The sequence below is a fragment of the Rosa chinensis genome, chromosome 5 (assembly GCF_002994745.2).
Source record: "Rosa chinensis cultivar Old Blush chromosome 5, RchiOBHm-V2, whole genome shotgun sequence".
Classification (NCBI taxonomy): Eukaryota; Viridiplantae; Streptophyta; class Magnoliopsida; order Rosales; family Rosaceae; genus Rosa; species Rosa chinensis.
In genome coordinates, this window is record NC_037092.1 from 51,098,933 (window position 1) to 51,118,487 (window position 19,555).

At 37.4% G+C, this 19,555-nt stretch overlaps 2 protein-coding genes across 2 annotated transcripts; both read right to left on the reverse strand.

Moving 5' to 3' along the window:
* Positions 1 to 378: 378 nt before the first annotated feature.
* On the reverse strand, positions 379 to 3,926 carry LOC112202631. Its single transcript, XM_024343630.2, has 4 exons — positions 3,594 to 3,926; positions 3,299 to 3,432; positions 1,419 to 1,523; positions 379 to 1,057 (listed from the first exon to the last, which is right to left on the reverse strand). The coding sequence occupies exons 1-4, from the start codon at positions 3,720 to 3,722 to the stop codon at positions 634 to 636; spliced, it is 792 nt and encodes a 263-aa protein (XP_024199398.1). The 5' UTR covers positions 3,723 to 3,926; the 3' UTR covers positions 379 to 633.
* A 10,794-nt stretch (positions 3,927 to 14,720) lies between these two features.
* On the reverse strand, positions 14,721 to 17,487 carry LOC112166874 (protein LATERAL ROOT PRIMORDIUM 1). Its single transcript, XM_024303797.2, has 3 exons — positions 17,121 to 17,487; positions 15,372 to 17,023; positions 14,721 to 15,210 (listed from the first exon to the last, which is right to left on the reverse strand). The coding sequence occupies exons 2-3, from the start codon at positions 16,228 to 16,230 to the stop codon at positions 14,831 to 14,833; spliced, it is 1,239 nt and encodes a 412-aa protein (XP_024159565.1). The 5' UTR covers positions 16,231 to 17,023; positions 17,121 to 17,487; the 3' UTR covers positions 14,721 to 14,830.
* Positions 17,488 to 19,555: the final 2,068 nt, after the last annotated feature.

Here is a 19,555-nt window from a genome sequence, read left to right on the forward strand (position 1 = left end):
TTTAACAGCTACTACTTGGACAAAAAGCCTGACAAAGTGAGAATCATACGGAACGTTCAAGCCAATCACCATTTGTGTTAGCCTTCGCAACAATGTCTAATGTTGCTTTACTGGTTCTCTTTTAAGGGATGACTTCTGTAAGAATATCTTCAATTAATTATTCAGCAAGAAACTCTCCAACTTAATGAGAGAAAAAAAAAATGGTGGCCAACAATTGCCATTTCTTTGGGACTTCCATTTCATAAAAAGAAATCCATATAGTTTGAAGCGGGAAGCTCTTTTAATTTTTGAATTTCTGTTGGCTTCTTGCTGCATAGACTTCCTCATCAAACACCAAGAACAAAGACTGAAATGGCCTAAAAAATTATCAATAATTAATTAAGACAGCACGGTAGGAAAGCAAAGCATTGTAATGAAGCCGTAACTAGATTTCTGAACATTAAAAGGATGCAATGGAGTGTACCAGTCAGTCATTACTTGACGGTGTCCTCTTCACTATTTTTTTTTTCCCTTTTTGTGGTCAATTTAATGGTACATTATTTCAAATTTGAAATGTACTCAAAGAAAAAAGTCATGGAAACTGTACATGAGAACAGGTGGGGTTTGAGGATCTGGCACATGATGTTGTAGGAATCACTTCCGGCCCAACCTTGCCAAATGCAGCTCATGTTTTGCTGCAGCAGCCTTGTCCGCGGCTTCTCGCTTAAGTGCCCTCTTTGCCCGTCTCCCAGTTTTATCCATTGAAGCCTCTTTCTTTCTAGGTTCACGAGAAGAACTAGCACCTGCTTCCTGGATATTTGATCTGTGAACAGGCCTTGCTTCTTGCCGTCCAGCGCTCACATACCCATTATCTCCCCACCTTCGATTACCAATACGGATACTCGATGAACTGCTGAAGTAAGCTTCATCTAGGTCATCCTCTTCATCCTCGTAGGGATAATAATCTTCAGAATCATCATATGCATACACATCTTCGCGATCCTCCACAACTAGAGGCTCAAACCATGTGGCTCTAAGCAGTAGACACACACTCTCCTCGAACATAAAATCATGTATGCTGTAAAGCCAACATAGTGATTAAGATTACAGCACAGGCATTTCTTTAGGCATGCCAACTGATTACTAACAAATAGCATGTCCTAGTATGTACTATGTGAATACCCTAATAAACTTGAAGCAACCTGTTGCCAGTCAAGATTAACCTTCAATCCTTGACATTCGTATCAATTATCATTTCTTTTTTCTTCTCTTTTTGGGTGTAATACAAACTTTTTTGAAAATCTTCCCAGAATATTTATCAGTGAACTGTTATATGCGTAAATATATTCCCCCTCTCAAGCTAGGGAGTACTTGCTCAGAGTTCATAACTATATTTATCCTTTTCTGGGAAAAGAAAAAAAAAGGAGGCCTTTAAATACCTGCCATCAAGTGACCGATGGACATTCAGGAACTCGAATGGATGTTTACACTGAGGGCAGGTGGGTGATTTGCTGTATGTCACCCAACGAAGAATGCAAGTTGCACTGCACAGAACCACAATGAAATTATGAAAACCAAAGTCAAACGCCAATTTTTAAAACAAAAGAATAATTGAAAAAGAAATTGAAAAAAAAAGGGAAGGTTTCTTATGAACGTTAGTACTTTATTGGAGATCAAATCCTAATCTTGTATTTGTTTTTAAAGTTTAGATCATGAAAATTTAAATTTGATCAAAATCCATCCCAAAGTTTAAAAGCTTAGATCCAAGGATTTGAAATTAGTTTCTAACTTGGATATCAGAGTATATCACTCAGTCCCAGTAAAATGAACAGGAAACTTGGGCAAATCATAATAAAATTAGATTTCGGGTGCTTTTAATCCTTCTAATTTTCCTCATTCCATCTCAGGACTCAGGATATAATATAAACAACAAAACGTTGAAATGTTGAAATCTTAAGATTAGAGTCTCAAATCTATATCCAAGCCCAAGCCCAGTTTCCAAGCCGGGCCTTACTGTCTTGCTTCGCTTGTTAGATGCTTCATTAAGATTAAACAACAGTAATTATTTAATTTCTTGAAAGCTCCAAAAGGATTGTAGCAGGGCAAAAACTACCATTGTTCTGAGTATGAAACACTCAGTTATTCAGAAAAATGAATGAAATTTTTCAAAACATGGGTGCAAAGCTGAATATAGAGAGAAAAGATCTAATGAAACACACTAACAACCACAAAAAGATATGTTAACAAATAACTACGAGATTCCCATCCTTTGCCAAATAGGAAAGATTGCACATGAGAAAAATAGAGAAGCAATCAGTTCTTTTAGTAAAGTAGCACTATCACCAAGGTTTCCCCAAATGCACAAGAAGTATAGAACAGAATCTCACACATTTCTAAACAGACCTTCTGTCTGGATTATCCAAAGCATACACAAAGCAAAGTAAAAACTACTCCCCTAAGTCTGGTCAATTTCATGTTTCCAGTCACCTTCTCAGTTACTTTTAAATATTGAACAATCAAGTCCGCAGCAAGGACTGCTTTGACAGCATGACACACAGGAAACACAATGAAGAATTTCAAAGTTGCATTTTCCATTTCATTTATTACCACAACAATTGTAAAATACCCAAAATGTCACAATGCTGAGGCTTGGACACCAACATGCTATCAATATAAACAAATTATTACATATAATTTTATATTGAAGAAATAAGGGATAATTGATTGCACATTGATAAGGAAAACCATATTTAATCAGGGAAAAGAGATGGTTTAAAAGTACACTGTCTCAACGTCATTAACCACCATATAAAGCATTCCAGCAGCACCAGATAGATCAAAATCAATCTGGTATCACAATGAAAGTTGTGGGAAAGCCTTTGAAAGCACGTGTATATTTATCTTTCTATTCACCTGCCGTGTCTCACACACACACACACCCCTGCCAGACTAGTCTAAGCAAAATCCAACATAGCAATTCATTCAAGAAATCCAAACACACCAAAACCCCTAGTTCTGTCGATCTAAAGACACGCAGTCGTCAGATTAACCTTTTTCCCCAGAGAAAGACAAACAGATAAGTGTCCTATTGTAAAATAAATCAAGAGGCATTCAATCCAAAAAAGAAAAAAAGCAAAATTCCACAAAAGCCAAGACCAAACAAGTAAAATGACAAAGCAGCATTATATATAAATTAACGGGCACTAACACTAAATGCAGAAACCAAGATATATGATCGGAAAAGAAAAGCAACAATGCAGTAGTCAAGATCCGGTAGGCATAAGGAAATAGTGAGATAAAAGAGAATGGTAAGACAAACCAGTAGGCATGCTCGCAACCTTTTACAAGAGCCGTTTCCTGAAGCATAATCTCATCCAAACATATTGCACACACCCCACCATGGTTCCCACATCGCCCCTTTTCACAATTATCTTCTTTGCTTTCCATTTCCCCCTGAAAAATCAACAATAACCCCAAAACTCACAATCAATGAAAACCAAAAAAAAAAAAACTAAATTAAATTTATTCATATTGAGCCAAAAATCCGAAGATAATTTACAAAATTATAAATAAATAAAAGACGTGAACTGGATCTGATGGCGGCAAGAGGGTACCTGGTGTTGATGGGTGGATGAATTGCAAAGATCCAAGGGTAGGTGATCGTGGCCGTCGACGTTGATGACTGAAGTCATGATCGATTTGATAACCTGCCTAAGTTTTTCTACTGATCTAACTTGAATCATATGCTGCCTGAGAAATCTCAAACCAAGCTTCTAAACGAATTGATATATAGATATTCCCTAGAATATAATATAGAGATGCTGGAAAATTATTCTGATTCTTCTATGCTACATATTATTATTTAGTAACTGAGACAAGTTTTTGAGAGAAAGAGAAGACACGCAGAGAGGCCCTCCTTAGGGATGGAAAGCCCTACGAAACAGAGCCGTGAGTTTGTGGATGACATAAATTGCTTGGTTCGTCCTATTTTAATTAAATAAATTTAAAAAAAAAATTAAATCCAATTTCGATGTTCCGGTCTTTTGGGACTGTGGCCAGAAGAGTCAACACGTCGGAATGCGATGAGATGTCACCATATTTGTCTGCACGTTTCTCCTGGCCCACTATTTTTCTTTTTGTTTTTTTTTTTTTTTTTCGAGAGAGAATGATACAAAACTGACTACGTACAAAACTCTTGAAAATATCACGTGTATCAAATTTAAAATATTAATTTTTAAGTTTTTAACTTCATTTTATATGTCAAAATTCAAGTGCAGGCTCACAGTAATGCAGCTGAATAGTCAAAAACTATTTCCAACTCATAAGGAGTAGTTAGTAGTGCACTCTTTACTAGTTGGTGCTTGTTGGAATACATGTCTTCTGTAGAGATTCCTGATATTATTTCGGCTAGATGCTTATTGTAATCAGGGGTTTAGGCTTAATGTCCCCCCCCCACAGTTTCATTAATTAAGGCTTGAGGGCAGCTGCACCAGCTCTTTATTCAAAAAAAAAAAATATTGTCACCGTTGATATTTCCTCTAATAGATTTTTGTATCAAACGCGAATAATATAAGTAATGATGTATTTTTTTTAAAATGAATTTGTATTTCATATTTTTCAAAAATATTATGCATGTTTTAGGGAATCGAGATTTGAGAGAGAAATTGATGTGCTTTCATTGATAATAGGGGCCTCTTTATATAGAGGATTACGAGGCATTACAAGGAAAGGTAATCATACATTGATTGGATATCTCTAAGATTCTCTGAGATTATCTCTAATTCTAACCATATTTCAACTAGAGCAAGTAACCTTGAGTTTGGGCGAGACACAAAATCTGGATTTACTTGAACTCCCCCTTGTGTGGCCCAAACGTGGTGTTCCTCTCATTGCCTCATTAAAAACCTTGTCGAGTAACAAAAACTCTGTTGGACAAAAATAACCTCAGTCGAAGGGGAAAAAGAGCACAACACACACTACACGTTTCAAGATCAACATGTAGACATCTCCCCCTGATGTCTGTGTCTCCCCCTGATGACTACGATCATAGGAATTCGGATAACTTCTGCAAGCCAATGCTTGCAACATGTTTCTCGAACGTGGATTTGGGCAATGACTTAATAAACAAGTCTGCCACATTGTCCTCAGATTGAATCTGGTTCATTTTGATCTTGAGGAGCTTCTGTGTGTTGCTGATTATAGAAGAACTTGGGCGATATGTGCTTAGTATTGTCGCCTTTGATGTAGCCTTGCTTCATTTGTTTAATGCAAGCAGCATTATCCTCATAAATGCTGGTAGGCTCATCTGTGATAGACTTCAGACCACAATTGTTTCGAACATGTGTAACTATGGATCTAAATCATATACATCCACGAACTGCTTCGTGAAGAGCAATAATCTCTGCATGGTTTGAAGAAGTACCGACTAAGGTCTGTTTAGTAGACCTCCAAGATATCGCGGTCTTCCCCATGGTGAATACATAACCAGTTTGGGAACAACCTTTGTGTGGGTCAGAGAGGTACCTAACATCAGCAAAACCTTCCAAAACACTTATGTCGTTTTGGGATGGGGAAAGAGAACGCAGACAACTGTTGGTGATTTTCCTTACATATGATGGGTATGAATCCATTGTATCTATGTGGGAATAGAACAAGCTCATATCAATCGTACCACTTAGGTGTCAAATGATATCTTTAATACTAGTTCAATAGCGTCGTGTTGACGCAGAGCTATATCTAGTTCACCGCAAAAGAGATGTCCGGTCTTGTGCATTGAGCTAAGTACAATAATGTGTCTATTACACTTAGGTAGGGCACTTCTGCCTCTAGCACATCTTCGTCATCATCTTTTGGATGAAATGGATCCTTCTTTAGATCAAGACTTCTAACGACTATTGGGGTGCTTGAAGGCTTAACTTTATCAGTATTAAAACGCCTAAGTATCTTCTGGGTATAAGCTAACTTTATCAAAATACCATTTTCACGGTGCTCAAGTTCCAAACCGAGGCAAAACGTGTTCTCCCAAGATCTTTCATCTCAAACTCGGATTTCAAGTGTTCAGCGGTTTCCCTTAACTCTTTAAGGGTGCCAATTATGTTCAAGTCATCGACATACACCACTACTATTGCAAATCCGAAACTTGTTCTTTTTATGAACACACATGGGCATAGTTCATTGTTAACATATCCCTTCCCAATCAAGTAGTCACTTAGACGATTATACCACATCTGTCCGAATTGCTTCAATCCATATAGTGAGCGTTTCAATCTTATTGCAAACGCGCTCCGTGGTTTAGAGCCACTTGACTTGGGTAATTGAAGTCCATCTGAAACCTTTTATAAATCTCGGTATCTAGATCCCTATATAGATACGCAGTAACCACATCCATGAGCTGCATGTTCAGTTTTTCGAAAACTACCAAACTAACAAGGTAGCGGAATGTAATAACGTCCATTACGGGATAATATGTCTCCTCTTAGTCGATTCCAGGGGGTTGTCAGAACTCTTGCGGCACAAGGTGAGCTTTGTATCTTACAATCTCGTTTCTCTCTTTACGTTTTCTAATGAATACCCATTTATGACCAACTGGTTTGGTGTTGGGCGGTATTGGCACAACTTGCCGAAATACCTTTCTCTTCGCTAGAGAATCAAGTTCTACCTGGATCGCATCTTTCTATTTTGGCCAATCAGCTGTACGTTGGCATTCATTAACGGAGCATAGTTCGATGTCATTGGTCTCAATAATCTCACGTGCTACATAGTACGCGAATACATCATCAATGATGATGGAGTTTCGTTCCCACGTCTCATGTACACTAGGGTAATTTACAGAGATCTTTACGTTCTCAAGAGTAGGTTCTGACCTTGAGGCGTCTCCTAAAGATGTCTTTTGGACAAAACCATAATCTAGAACATTCTCATGGGACTGATTTTGAGTATCGATGATCAAAGGATTTGTTTGTGCCTCATTCGCCCTCTTTCTAGGGTGAGTATCCTTCAAACCAATCGGTCTACCGCGCTTTCTCACAGGACCTGCGGCCATAGACGCCACATCACTACCAATATGGGCAGTGGCACCATCTCCTGGTACCTCAGGAGCGACATTACATCCATTATTTGGGATGTCAATCCTTGCAAGCATGTTTGCAGCAGGTATATGTGATCTCGTCACTTTGGCAACATCAGAAAACGCATCAGGTAGAGTGTCTGCTACTTTCTGGAGCTCGTTAATTCGTCGCACTTCAAGTTTGGACTGTGCGATACGGGAATCGAGATGAGACATAGTGGGGACAGACCACTATAATTCTTGTCGTTCCTATTAAACATCTATGTTCTTATCTCTCCTAACGACAGGAAGATTGTCTCATCAAGGTGACAATCTGCAAATCTAGCGGTAAAGATATCGCTTATCAACTGTTTAAGGTAGCGGACGATAGTTAGAGATTCATATCCAACATATATGCCCATTCGTATCTGTGGACCCATCTTAGTACACTGTGATAGGCACATAAATGGCACACCCAAAAATGCGTAAGTACGACATATCTGGCTCATAACCAGTCACTAGCTGTAATGCAAAATAAGGTTGGGTGGCGGTAGGTCTTAGACGAATAACCGGCTCCGCGTGCAATATTGCATATCCCCAAGCGGAAACAGGGAGATTGGTGCGCATAATCAATGTCCTTGCTATCATTTGTAGTCGTTTGATAGCGGCTTCCGCGAGACCATCTTGGGTATGAACATTGGGAACTGGTTGCTCTATATCAATCCCCAATGACATGCAATAGTCATCTAACGTTTTTGATGTAAACTCCCCAACATTATCAAGTCGAATTGACTTAATTGGATTGTCCGGGTAGTGAGCCCGTAGACGGATAATCTGGGCTAGGAGTTTAGCATATGCAACATTTCGAGTGGACAACAGCGCGACATGTGACCAGTGTGTTGACGCATCAACCAATACCATAAAGTATTTAAAAGGTCCGCAAGATGGTTGAATTGGTCCATAGATATCCCCTTGGATTCTGTGTAAGAATGGAATTAGTATTTTTGGATCCTTTGGTTACGACGGTCTCGATCCTAATTTTCCTAAGGAACAGGCTTTGCAAACTGAGCGAGGAGCCTTAGAAGCAACTAATGAGGATTTTGGTTGGGCCTAAGCGTATTAAGCGCTATTAGAAGTAAAATTTGTGACTACATCACCCATCATGGCATTGGAACCATGGGAAGTGGCATCCATGGCACCATGACCATGGGTGATGCCATTATGGCGTTGTCAAGGGGGATAGAGGCGGCCCTTGGGCAGCGGTGGACTGCGGCGGTGCCAGAGGCGGCTGCAACGACGGTCACACTAAGTCCAAAAATCAATCTTTGATTCTTGCTTCGTTTCGCTCAAAAGAATGGATGTCCATGTGAAGTTGTTAATATACGGATCATCATATCACGACCAGGATGTCCTAGTCGGTCATGCCAAAGCCAATATATGTCAGAATCAAAGAGATCTTCTCTTATTACATTATTGGATTCAATAAGTCGAATTGTAGTGACATAAAGTCCACTAGATTGACACATAAGCTTCTCTAATATGCGTTTTCATCTGCAATCATTAAAGGTAATGCAAATGAACTCTTTTCCATTCTCAGTATGCATTTCCACATGGAATCCGTTAGCTCTGATATCTTTAAAGTAGATTTTGTTGCTGGAGTAGCTATTGTAACCTCGTCAGAGTAGATTTTGTTGCTAGTGACAGTTGTTTTTTGTGTTAGTGACAGTAGATTTTGTGGTCACCAGAAACCTCGCCGGAGAGGAGAGAGAGAGAATGATTGTTGACTTTTTACTCTAATAGCGTTTACGTAAATATGTTAATTTTTATATCCAAAATATAACACAAATTTTAATCTAGTGGTCTTATGAGAAAAAAAAAAAATTAGTTGGTGGCCCTATGGCTAAAAAATATTCAGAAATGGCATTATATGTAATTGCCCCTAAAAAATTAAGATATTAAACTACTTTGCTAAATTTTTCAATGACAGCAATTACATGAAATTTCATAATAATACACGTACTTATTTTTTCCGTATTACACAAGTACTGTACCAAAGAAATTTTCTAAATAATGTAACATAGGGGACCTGCATATTAATTTGTGTTGGTTGTCAGTTTTTTTTTTTCTCAATAGAAAAATAAATTACAACATCTAGATGCACAACCACACCTCAGATGGTCTAGATGGAAAGCATTAGCAGCATTTAAAAGTTAGGTTCCATCCAGAATAGGAACATTAACTGAATGACCAGTACTTACAATGGCATCTATTACAAAATAAGCTTCTCTCCAATTATGATTCAATTTCTCGATACAAAAAGCTTGCAAGAGTTGGAGATATAATAAAATATCGTTTGAATAAAACATGTCAGGTGGAGAGTAAGTTGCAAAATAACAACATACCCAATAGGCCATATATTTTGAATTTGATTTTAATTATTGACATAAAAGTGGAGATACTCGTAAGCGACAAGGCACAATTCCAGGTCTCACTTCTTGAGCAGCGTTTCTCATGGAAATTGGGGCATATGCTAGAAATTCACCTATATGCAAATATTTTATTAAATAATTTTGGCAAGTGAACCAATTGGTCAATTAAATCCCGAACAACAAAGCTGCTAGAACGTTTTTTTTTTTTTTTTTATAATTTGGACTGTGGCGCTTTTTTTTTTTTTTTTTGTGTTGTTGCTTGAATGTGATTAATCGTGGTCCTTGATTACAAAAGTCCAAGCAAAGCATCCATCATCCATGTCCCATTGAGAACCATTTTAGTTTATAGTAATAACCAGGGTTGGCCCTGAGGCCACCGAGCACCAACAGGCCTCCAGTCATCTAATTTTAAAATATCAAGAAGTTTATTTATATATATATATATATATATATATAGACACAGATCTTATCCAGAGTGAGGTCTCGATCACTCTGAAATTAACGTGTGAGATTTAAGTTTAGGGTCAATTTTCGGTCTCATATACACATCTCGACAATTTAGTTTCTAGGTACTAATGTATAGATCATCTCTGCCAAATTTCAGCCAAATTGATGGTCGTTAAGGCATTGATAACTGTCTTAAAACTAGTACTGTTCAGGGTGGACAGATTCAGTTCGTTCATTGGTTTAAGTGAGTTAGATACCTTAAAAATCATCAAATTGGCTGAAAATTTGCAGAGATGATCTATACATTAGTACCTAAAAACTGAAAGATTGAGATGTAGATTCATGACCAAAAAGTGATCCTAAACTCCAATCTCACACGTTAATTTCAGAGTGAGGCCTCACTCTGGATAGGATCTTTATATCAGATCTTATCTAGAGTGAGGTCTCGATCACTCTGAAATTAACGTGTGAGGTTGGAGTTTAGGGTCACTTTTCGGGCAAGCCTGGAGTTTAGGTTCTTGGCCCTGACCTTGGGCAGGCCTCAGGCTTAAAAAAATTCATAACTATGTTAAAGCCCAACCCAGCCCATTGATGACCCCTATATATATTTGTTCTAACCGCACAACATGCTAACCATGTGGCCTAGTGATGAGCGTTTTTTTACTTGGTTTGAAAGACCCAGGTTCGATTCATCTTGGCCTTGTTTTGATTTTTTATGGTATTTTTAATTTCTCTGTAGTATTTGGCCACTTTAATGCGTTAGTACTCATTTTCTGGTTTTTTCTAGACACATACTTTTTAATTTATAAAATAGAGCTTCTATTCATACATCCTCACTTAATAGACCTCCAACTTACTTTTACAAATAACCAATATGCTATCTACACCTCCCTAATTTTTTCCATAATACCCATCATCCAATAATATCAATAAAAACTTTTTTTTTAGAGTGTTCTATTCATATACCTCCAAAATCGGTAGTTAGACCTCCATCAATTTTTGAACATTTCACAATATTATTTTACTCTTGATATAACTAAGCTGAAAAATAATAATAATAATAATAATAATAATAATAATCTTTCAATTGATAGCTCCCCCCCCCCCCCCCCTTGCTTATTGTTGTATTTTGTAGGCATACGCATCTTTAGAGGCCAAGAGTAGTTCATTTCTTCAACTTCCTAAGATTCCCTCGTTTCATATATTTACTCAAACAGTACGCTCCGATGGATGAGTATGATTTTAAGCGAAAGTGGTCTGTTTGTGTTTTGGTTAGAGAATATTGCATATCCGAAATTAACTCGAGGAACTGCAAACTGAGGTACTGGTCTGTTGATTTCTCCACTACTTGGTAAGGATGAATATCATAACGAAAACAAAAGGGAAAAAATGGCATGAGGATGACCATTTGTTGATTTCATACCTCTAAAAGGGAAAATATTTTTTTTATTTTTTCTTTCTTTCTCTTTTGTGTCTTTATTGGTAATTTGACATGAGTTAGTATCACTTGAAAAAAAAAAGAGGTTCAAACGCCAATTTTAGAGTTATGAATAGAAGCTTCATTTATAAAAATAAAAACCCAAATCTTTAATATTTTATATTTTTATTTCATATGCTTTTTTATTTTCTACTTATTGTTTTCAATGTTGTAATTGTAGTTATTTGAAAAAAAAATCATATAAAAATTAGTTGCTAATTAATGTTCTACGTGCAACAACCCAACCCTAATTAATAGAAATTATTACGAATTTAGGATGGAATAATAACAATTTTACCACATTCACAATAACTATGGTTGTGCCAAATTGTATCCCAATTACCATTCTTTGAATAATCAACTAAATATTGATTTAAGGTATATAGCCAAGTAGAACTTGAAGCCCAGATCAAGTTTCATACCCTGTTCATTATCATCGGCGATCGGAATCACCGGAAATTATAAAAAACTCGTCGGAAGCATCGAAGCTTCTCAGCAGCTTCAATTCTCTCTCCACACTCGACAAGTGGAAAAATTGAGCCTAATGGAAAGACAGCAATGAGGAGACAATTTGATCAGCATCGATGCGCCGCCATGATGTAGCCTGACAACGAATTTTCGTCAGGTTGTTATAATGATCTGCTCAAAGAAAATATTTTTATAAAATACAAACTAAATCCAAAAGGCCTTGCGATTTCGAGTTAATGAGTTATTCGATTAGCATCGGTGCCCTGCCATGACATGGCCTAACAACAAATTTTCATCGAGTTGCTATAATGATACGCTCAAAGAAAATGTTTTGTAAAATAACAACCTGCACCCAAAATGCCTTGCGTTTTCGAGTTAATAAGTTATCAGAATGTTATGACATGTCGGTTTCTCATTGACTCGGGCCGCAGTGCTGTGGGATTCCTCTCACGAAATGCCACTGTTCGAATACTGTGGACCCATTTAGTTTTTTAAGGGATAAGATTTTTGCATGCATACTTTGCAATCGAACAGACTATTGTTAACCCTAGCTAATTGAGAATACTTGTATCAAAATCCACTCATTTATGAATGGTACGTACGACCTGGTTTCTAATCTGATACACAAGATGACACTTGAAGAAAATTTTATCTTCTAAATTTCAGGAGCATAGATACGAATTTGAGAAAAATTAGCCATCCTGCATGAGTATGACTACTAGTGCTTTGAGTATGACTATTAGCCATCCTGCATATATGCTCATCTCAACGAAACCTAGATAATATCAACATACCCAAAAGGAAAACAAAATAAAAAATATTATTTTAACACACCGGTCAGACTTCAAAATTTGAGTAAAGAATATAAACTTCATTCTTATATAAGAGGCATATATATACCTAACATGAACCATGTCATATATTTAGGGTATACAGCTACTTGTTACCTGGTCTAGTTCTAGCTACTCATCAAAATCTGGGTGACTGGTTGCCTCACATAAGTCGCTAGTGTATATGGAATCTAAGAAGGTGATATATCATGTGCAGCAGCATATGTGGCATGAATTAATTAATATATGATATACAGATATTTTAGAAAATAATGTGAATGAAATCCACCTGATGAATGCAATCTAGCTATGTGAAAAGCATGTGAGCGAGGGTAAGAGAACTAAATCCATTTAGCACATGTATATACGCAGGCATTGAATTTAGACACACCAGCTTCTTAATAGTATTAATCAAAACATTAATTGATTAATAGATTGATTGATTAATTTGTCAACAAATGTATGGAATTATTTTTCTTTTCTTTTTCTTGTCTGAACAAATGTATGCAAAGTTAGTTCCAACAAAACATAGACAAGCCATCAGAACGAATAAAGAAGCCACCATTCATATTCTCTACGCATAATATAGCTAACATTCATCGCTGCTAATTAAGCCAAAAGCGAAAATGACATACAATACAGGAAACATTTAAACATACCCCAGCTAGCTATGATCGATCATGAACTTGGGGTTTACATAGTAATGAACACACAAGGAGTTACTCATTCAATCATCAATCAAGGTTTTCAAAATAAGGAAATGAATTTAAACTTTGAACCAAACAACTAATAGTTAGTAATGATCAGTAGTGCAGAGAGGATGGATCAATATGCTAGCGTATGTAAAGGTAGCTAGTATTTTGAAAAGGACATGAAGTAGACAGTATTGAACTACTTCTTCTAGTCGGAAACAAATCAAGGATGGTTACATTACAACAAAGTACTACAAACTTGCTAAAGCCCTAAAGCATAAAGCCAGCAGTAGTTTGGATTGCAATTGCTCAACTATGATCCAATTCATTCACTTCGATATAGCTAGCTTTGATAATGATGATGAAGACGAAGTAGAGCCAAATCAAATTATGCCAGCTAGCTAAGCAGTGAATAGTAGTAATTTGCTAGCAGGCATGCACCAGGACCGAAAATATAGATATGCATGACAGCCCAAATTAACAAAACAGATGAAATTAATATATGGAGCTCACAAACAAAATCTTTTAATTAAGGGGATTTGCGTTGCGACTTGTGAGCTAGTGTAGATATTACTTTTAGTTAGAATAAATTATAAGCCTTGTACTGTGGCACATGAATGAATAGTGCGCACAAAGTCAAAATAATAGTTGTACCATAAAGGAGAAAATAAATTGCTTTATGCTGTGAATTTCACCTTTGACAAGCAAAAGACTTTGATGAAGAGGAAAGAGACGATAGCAAGAAAACAAACTATTACCATTATGGGAGAAAAGAAGTATATGTCAATAGGAACAAAAACATCTCTTCTTTGATCAATATTTTTCTATATTTTTTGTTAATATATATATGCTTGCCTAAATTTTCATATAATTAATAAGAAAGCATATAACTTCCATTCAAATGATCCCATTTCACTAATAAGAATAGGTGAAAAATGAGATAAGAAGAAAGCTAGCCACCTACTACTACTATGGGAAAGGAGAAATTAAGAAATGGAAGAAAATAATAGAAACCTCTCTTCCTCTATGATACTGAAGAAAAGTTTGTTAATTACTTATTTAATTTTTCATCTTTTTCTATTTTTGTTACATGCGCTGTAAATAACTTTTCTTACAAGAAGAAAACAATACAACTTGGAAGTGATTAATTTCTCTTGTATATATATATATAAATATTCTATTCACTTAATTATAAGATTAGGCAAAGATCAGACTTGCAGCTTTTTCGCATGAGATAAACCCTCCACCCAAGTGTTATTGCTGCGATGCGAATGTATGTATGTATACTCGACTTGAGGAAACTAGTTTGGATGATCATTCTTCATACAAGATTAATTTATATAAGAAAACTAATTAGTTCATGAAGAAGTAAATTTGACTAATTTATGTTATAGATTTACTTTCATTTCATTGATGAATCTACTACCTGAAACCAGGAACAAGAATGATTACCGATCATCAATTTAATTTATTGAGTTACCAAAGTTTGACACTCCCAGCAGCAATCCTCCACTAGTGGAGGCCGCTGCTGCAGCGGCTGCATAAGCATCCGCGGGGTCGAGTATTGGAGCACCTCCATTTCTTCCAGTTGGGGTACTAGTGGCACCTCCGCTTCTACCACCCAAATGCAAATCAGAAATATTTGGGAAGCCATGATGATCTCTACCTTGACCTTCAACCCCTTGATCATACAAGAACCCCTTAAACACATGACCGTTGATTTTGACGACAGCGTGATAGGCATACTCATCCTCTGCACCATCATCCACGGCCGTTACTCGAACGCACTTAAAAACCGCTGGCGCCCGTACTTGGCCCGGCATTGTCTCTGGAAAACCACCATCTGTAACAATGTGCAAGTATTTATGAATTAAAAACTAACTCCAACTTTCAAAAGCCGCACTACTAGTACCCCCACTTGATCAGATCAATTAATTCACCCACAACGACAAGTAGACTATGAATTTGATGATGCTAACAAAGTAACAGAGAAAGAGAGAGAACCTTGGCGTTGGAGTTTGGAGGTACTGTCATAGCTTCTGGGTGGCGTAGTGTTTGAAGTGGAGTTCGTATGAGAGGGAGTTGTGTTTTGCGAAGTAACCAGTCTTGGTTTTTTGGCATTGGAACTAGTATTATTAGTGTGCGAGGTAGACGCAGAAGACCCGGCCGCCGCCACTCCCTCGGACATGAGCTGCCGCTCCCTGCGTCTAGCCGCTGGGACCCACGTGCTCTTCACGTGCGTGGTACAATCAAAACCACGGCTCTTGCAGCATGTCCTGCACCGCCGATGATTGCAGTCTTTCTTGGCCTGGTTCCCGCAGTCTTGACAAGTGAGAGCGGACGATGCCGATGCCGATGCCGATGCCGCCGAGGCACCAAAATTCCCACCACCACCACCTTGAACCATCAAATGGGCGCCACCGTGAAGGTTCTGGTTTTTCTTGAGGAAAAGTTGGTGTTGTTGCTGGGTCGGCTGCTGCCACAAGTGAATACTTCCTCCTCCTCCACCTGCACTGTTTCTGTTGCGACCGCTCAGCATGTTGTGATCATCATCATCATCATTGTCATCATTCATGTTGGTATTGGAAGGGCCCAGGCAAGGGGTGGTGGTGAGGAGTGGAATGACGCCGACGCCGACGCCGAGAGCTGTGGCGGGATTAGAGCCATTCATGGAATTATGATCAGATGAGAGAAGGTCTTGTTGATGGTGCGGGGGGTGGTGGTGGTGGTGGTGGTGGTGCGGATGATTGTGGTAGGCTGCAGCTGGAGCAACAAGGAAGACGTCTCGAAGGCCGAGCATACCCATCTCCGGTGGGAAGCCGTAGTTGATGGGCCTGGAAGGGCCTGATGATGACGACCACATGGCGGCTGAGGCAGAGGGGGAGGGTCCGGCAGTAGGCCCAGCATTGAAGCCTAGACAGAGATCGTTAGCCGAAGACGAAGCTGATGAGCCCCCCACCCAGTCTGCAAAAGCACCAGAATCTGAAGGCAGCCTCCTTGTGGTAGCCACAACTGAAAGCCCTTAATTTACAACAACAGCTAAATTCGGTGGATATATATATATATAGATCTCAACTCATGAATTATTTATATACTATCTTCTTCTTCTTGTCATCTGATCAGTAGATAAAAGAGGACAAGAGGAAGGAAGGAAGGAAGGAAGGAAGGAAGGAAGGAGAGAGAAAAAGAAGAAATCGGGAGCAGAGCCGAGCTAGGCTAGCTCTCCGAATCCATGGAAGCTATAGGAATTTCAGCAAGTGCATGTCAACACTGCTAATATCTATGTCTGGGTGTTATGTGTTTGTAAACAAAGTGGTGAGTGGAGTGGGGTCTCTGCAACTCAATAAGAAAAGAAAAGAATAGATCGATCGAAATGGATGGACATGGGAAAAAAGGCTAGGTTGTTCATTTCATTTCATCTAGCTCAAGTTTAACTTTTTTTCTTTTTTTTTTTTTTTGCTTTCTCTTTCTATTTCCTCTCTTCTACTGCTGCAGCAGCAGCTTCTGGTTGCGTTGCCACTTTGGCTTTTATGTGTAAAGGAGTTGGTTTTCTGATCACCAACACAGATCGAGCAGAGCAGAGCAGCGATAGGGAGATGACTTGTGCTTCTCTCTAGCTTCTGGGTGGGGGCCGGCCCAATGCTCACACTAATCCACTGATCCAGTACCACTGAGTGAATGAATGAATAAATGACAGAGAAAGAAAGAGAGAGAGCCAGACAAAGAGAGCAAGAAAGAAAATGCAATAACGACCTTTCCTCTGCTGTTTCTTCTATTGTGCCCAGTAACCTTTCTCTCTCATCATAATCATGGATCTTCCCTGCTTCTTTCTTCTTCCTTCTCCGAACTCGATCGCTTCTTTTTTATCTCTTTTCTTCTCTCCCTAAAAACAACCAAAGGCTTCCTCGATGTGTTTCCTTGAAAGCAAACTGAGGTGGGTTCCTCTCGCTGGCTCTCTCTCACTCCAATAATCAGTCACAAACAATAGCTGAATGGCACATAGGAGGAGAGAGAGAGTGTGTGATTGTTTGTGTGTGAGAATTAAAGCAATAAAATATAAAGATAGAGGGAGAGTATAAAGACTTTTGTTCTCTAGTTTTTGTAATTTTATGGGCTCTCTCAACTCTAAAGTCACATGACAACTCCCCATTCATTTCATGTAACTAGGGCAAATAAAGTGTTTCTCCTTCTATCACTTCTGCTTCACCGCGCGTGTAATACCCACTTCTCATTACCGCGTGCTGTTTTTTATTCCTCCGAAAATGGTGGTGGCCCACCTCATCGTAGAGCTCACATGCGGCGCGTCTATTGCAATCGCATCAACCTTTGTCTTGTTTGGACAGTCTTCGCCGATCGAGGGTAAATGAATGATATCAAATTTCTTTTTGTAAAGAGGGGTATGATTCTGAGCACCGCATTTCACTTGCATTAACATTTGGACGGTTGGATAATTTCAAATTTATCTTTTAATTATTAAAAATACTGTTAACAATAAATATTAATATCTGATATCATTAAATATGTACTTGATTGTACTATCGGTAAATATAATTTTCATTTAAACAGATATCAAATACTAATCACACCAACTACTGTAAGTGGCCTAATGGTTCTTGCTTAATTGGGTGTTCTCCCCAACCTAGATTGGAATTTTGAAGCTGTCAAAGTGACCAAATACTATACTGCAATGCACAGTTGGATCATTTCACATGCCCTGAAGGGGTTTATCTTGAACTTAGGAAGTTTTTGGGTTCTACTTGACAAAGTCAAAAAGAATACTAATCACCCTTGTGCTTTTAGTCGGACCAATTTTCGCCGCAAGAGTTTATCTTGGGTCTAGGAAGCGTTTAGGTTCTCCTTGACAAAATCAACAACAACAAAAATACTAATCACACCTGTGCTCTTAGTCCAACCAATTTTCGGTTTCAATGACAATTTTTCATTTTTAATTTAGTAGTCAAAACTTATTAAAATTTGAATGGAAATTTCACGGAGTAAATTATGACAACGATTAATACTAGTAAGCAATAGTCAATTTTGAAAATATTTCAAATATTGTATAAATATCGATAAATTTAAATTACATAAGCTTTGAAATAAATTTTGATACTTTGAAAAGAAAAATAACTTAATTAACGGTATCCCATGGTCACCATATGAGGTGCAAAACTTTCATTGCACAACAGTTCTTTATTTGTTTGCCTAAAGTTTTTTCTTTTATTGCATAATATCTTATATTATTATTTTTTTATCGACAACGATTTTGGGATTAGTTTTAATACACACATCCCTAATTAATACACACATCTTACTCAATATACCGCCTATTTAATTTCTTATCATAATATTTTACTAAAAACACAACCCAAAAATATCCAAACTACCCTCAATTTTCATAAACCAACATCCATTATCAATCACTCAAACAAATCCAAGATATGGTGTTGACTTGAATCAATCAACCTCGTGTCCAAGATCAAGACAGTGCCATACACCATAATTGAAGACCTTGATGGGATTAGATCTTCTTCTTTTTTTTTCTTTTTTTTTTCTCAATGTGTAGAAATAGGATTGGATAAAAGGACATATATTATTTTCATGCTAGAGGTGAATAATGATTTCATGTTCATCTTATTTTAGGAATTGAATAACAATTCAGATGAATAATCATTTACATCTTGAATAAATTAATTAGCTTCTCTAACTCATGATTGCATGTATATGAATTGAACAATTATTTCATGTTCATTTTTTCTTTAGACATATACAAATATAGCTAGACGATTATGATGGTAATGTTGATGTGTGCAAGGTTAGGGTTAGGAAGAACAAACCAAAGAGATATATAGAAGAGACAACACAATTCATTTAATTTTTTTTCTTCTATCAATCTAATATAGATGTGTCTTTTGGTCATTTTCTCTACCAATAAATTTTTATTTGAAATGAAAAAAATTAGGATGTGTATTAAGTAGTTAGGGATGTGTATATAAAATCTCTATTTTGATAATAATAAAAATAGCAAGATGCAAAACAATAAAACATTTTTTTTTTTAAGGGAAAGACGTCAAACTATATTAAGTGAAACTGAGAAGTACAAGGAGCGATACAAAAACATCAAAAGAAAACCTATAAAGCATAACAAGATGCACAAACGCATCTAAAAAATAGAAAAAACAATAAAGGAT

Excerpts from the sequence above, each read along its gene's own strand:
- LOC112202631 (XM_024343630.2), bottom strand. The coding sequence starts at position 3,722 with ATGATTCAAGTTAGATCAGTAGAAAAACTTAGGCAGGTTATCAAATCG. Across the intron at positions 3,433-3,593 it reads CATCCACCCATCAACACCAG|GGGGAAATGGAAAGCAAAGA; the intron begins GTACCCTCTTGC and ends TTGATTTTTCAG. Across the intron at positions 1,524-3,298 it reads GGTTGCGAGCATGCCTACTG|TGCAACTTGCATTCTTCGTT; the intron begins GTTTGTCTTACC and ends GGTTCTGTGCAG.
- LOC112166874 (XM_024303797.2), bottom strand. The coding sequence starts at position 16,230 with ATGTGGTCGTCATCATCAGGCCCTTCCAGGCCCATCAACTACGGCTTC. Across the intron at positions 15,211-15,371 it reads CTCCAAACTCCAACGCCAAG|ATGGTGGTTTTCCAGAGACA; the intron begins GTTCTCTCTCTT and ends ACATTGTTACAG.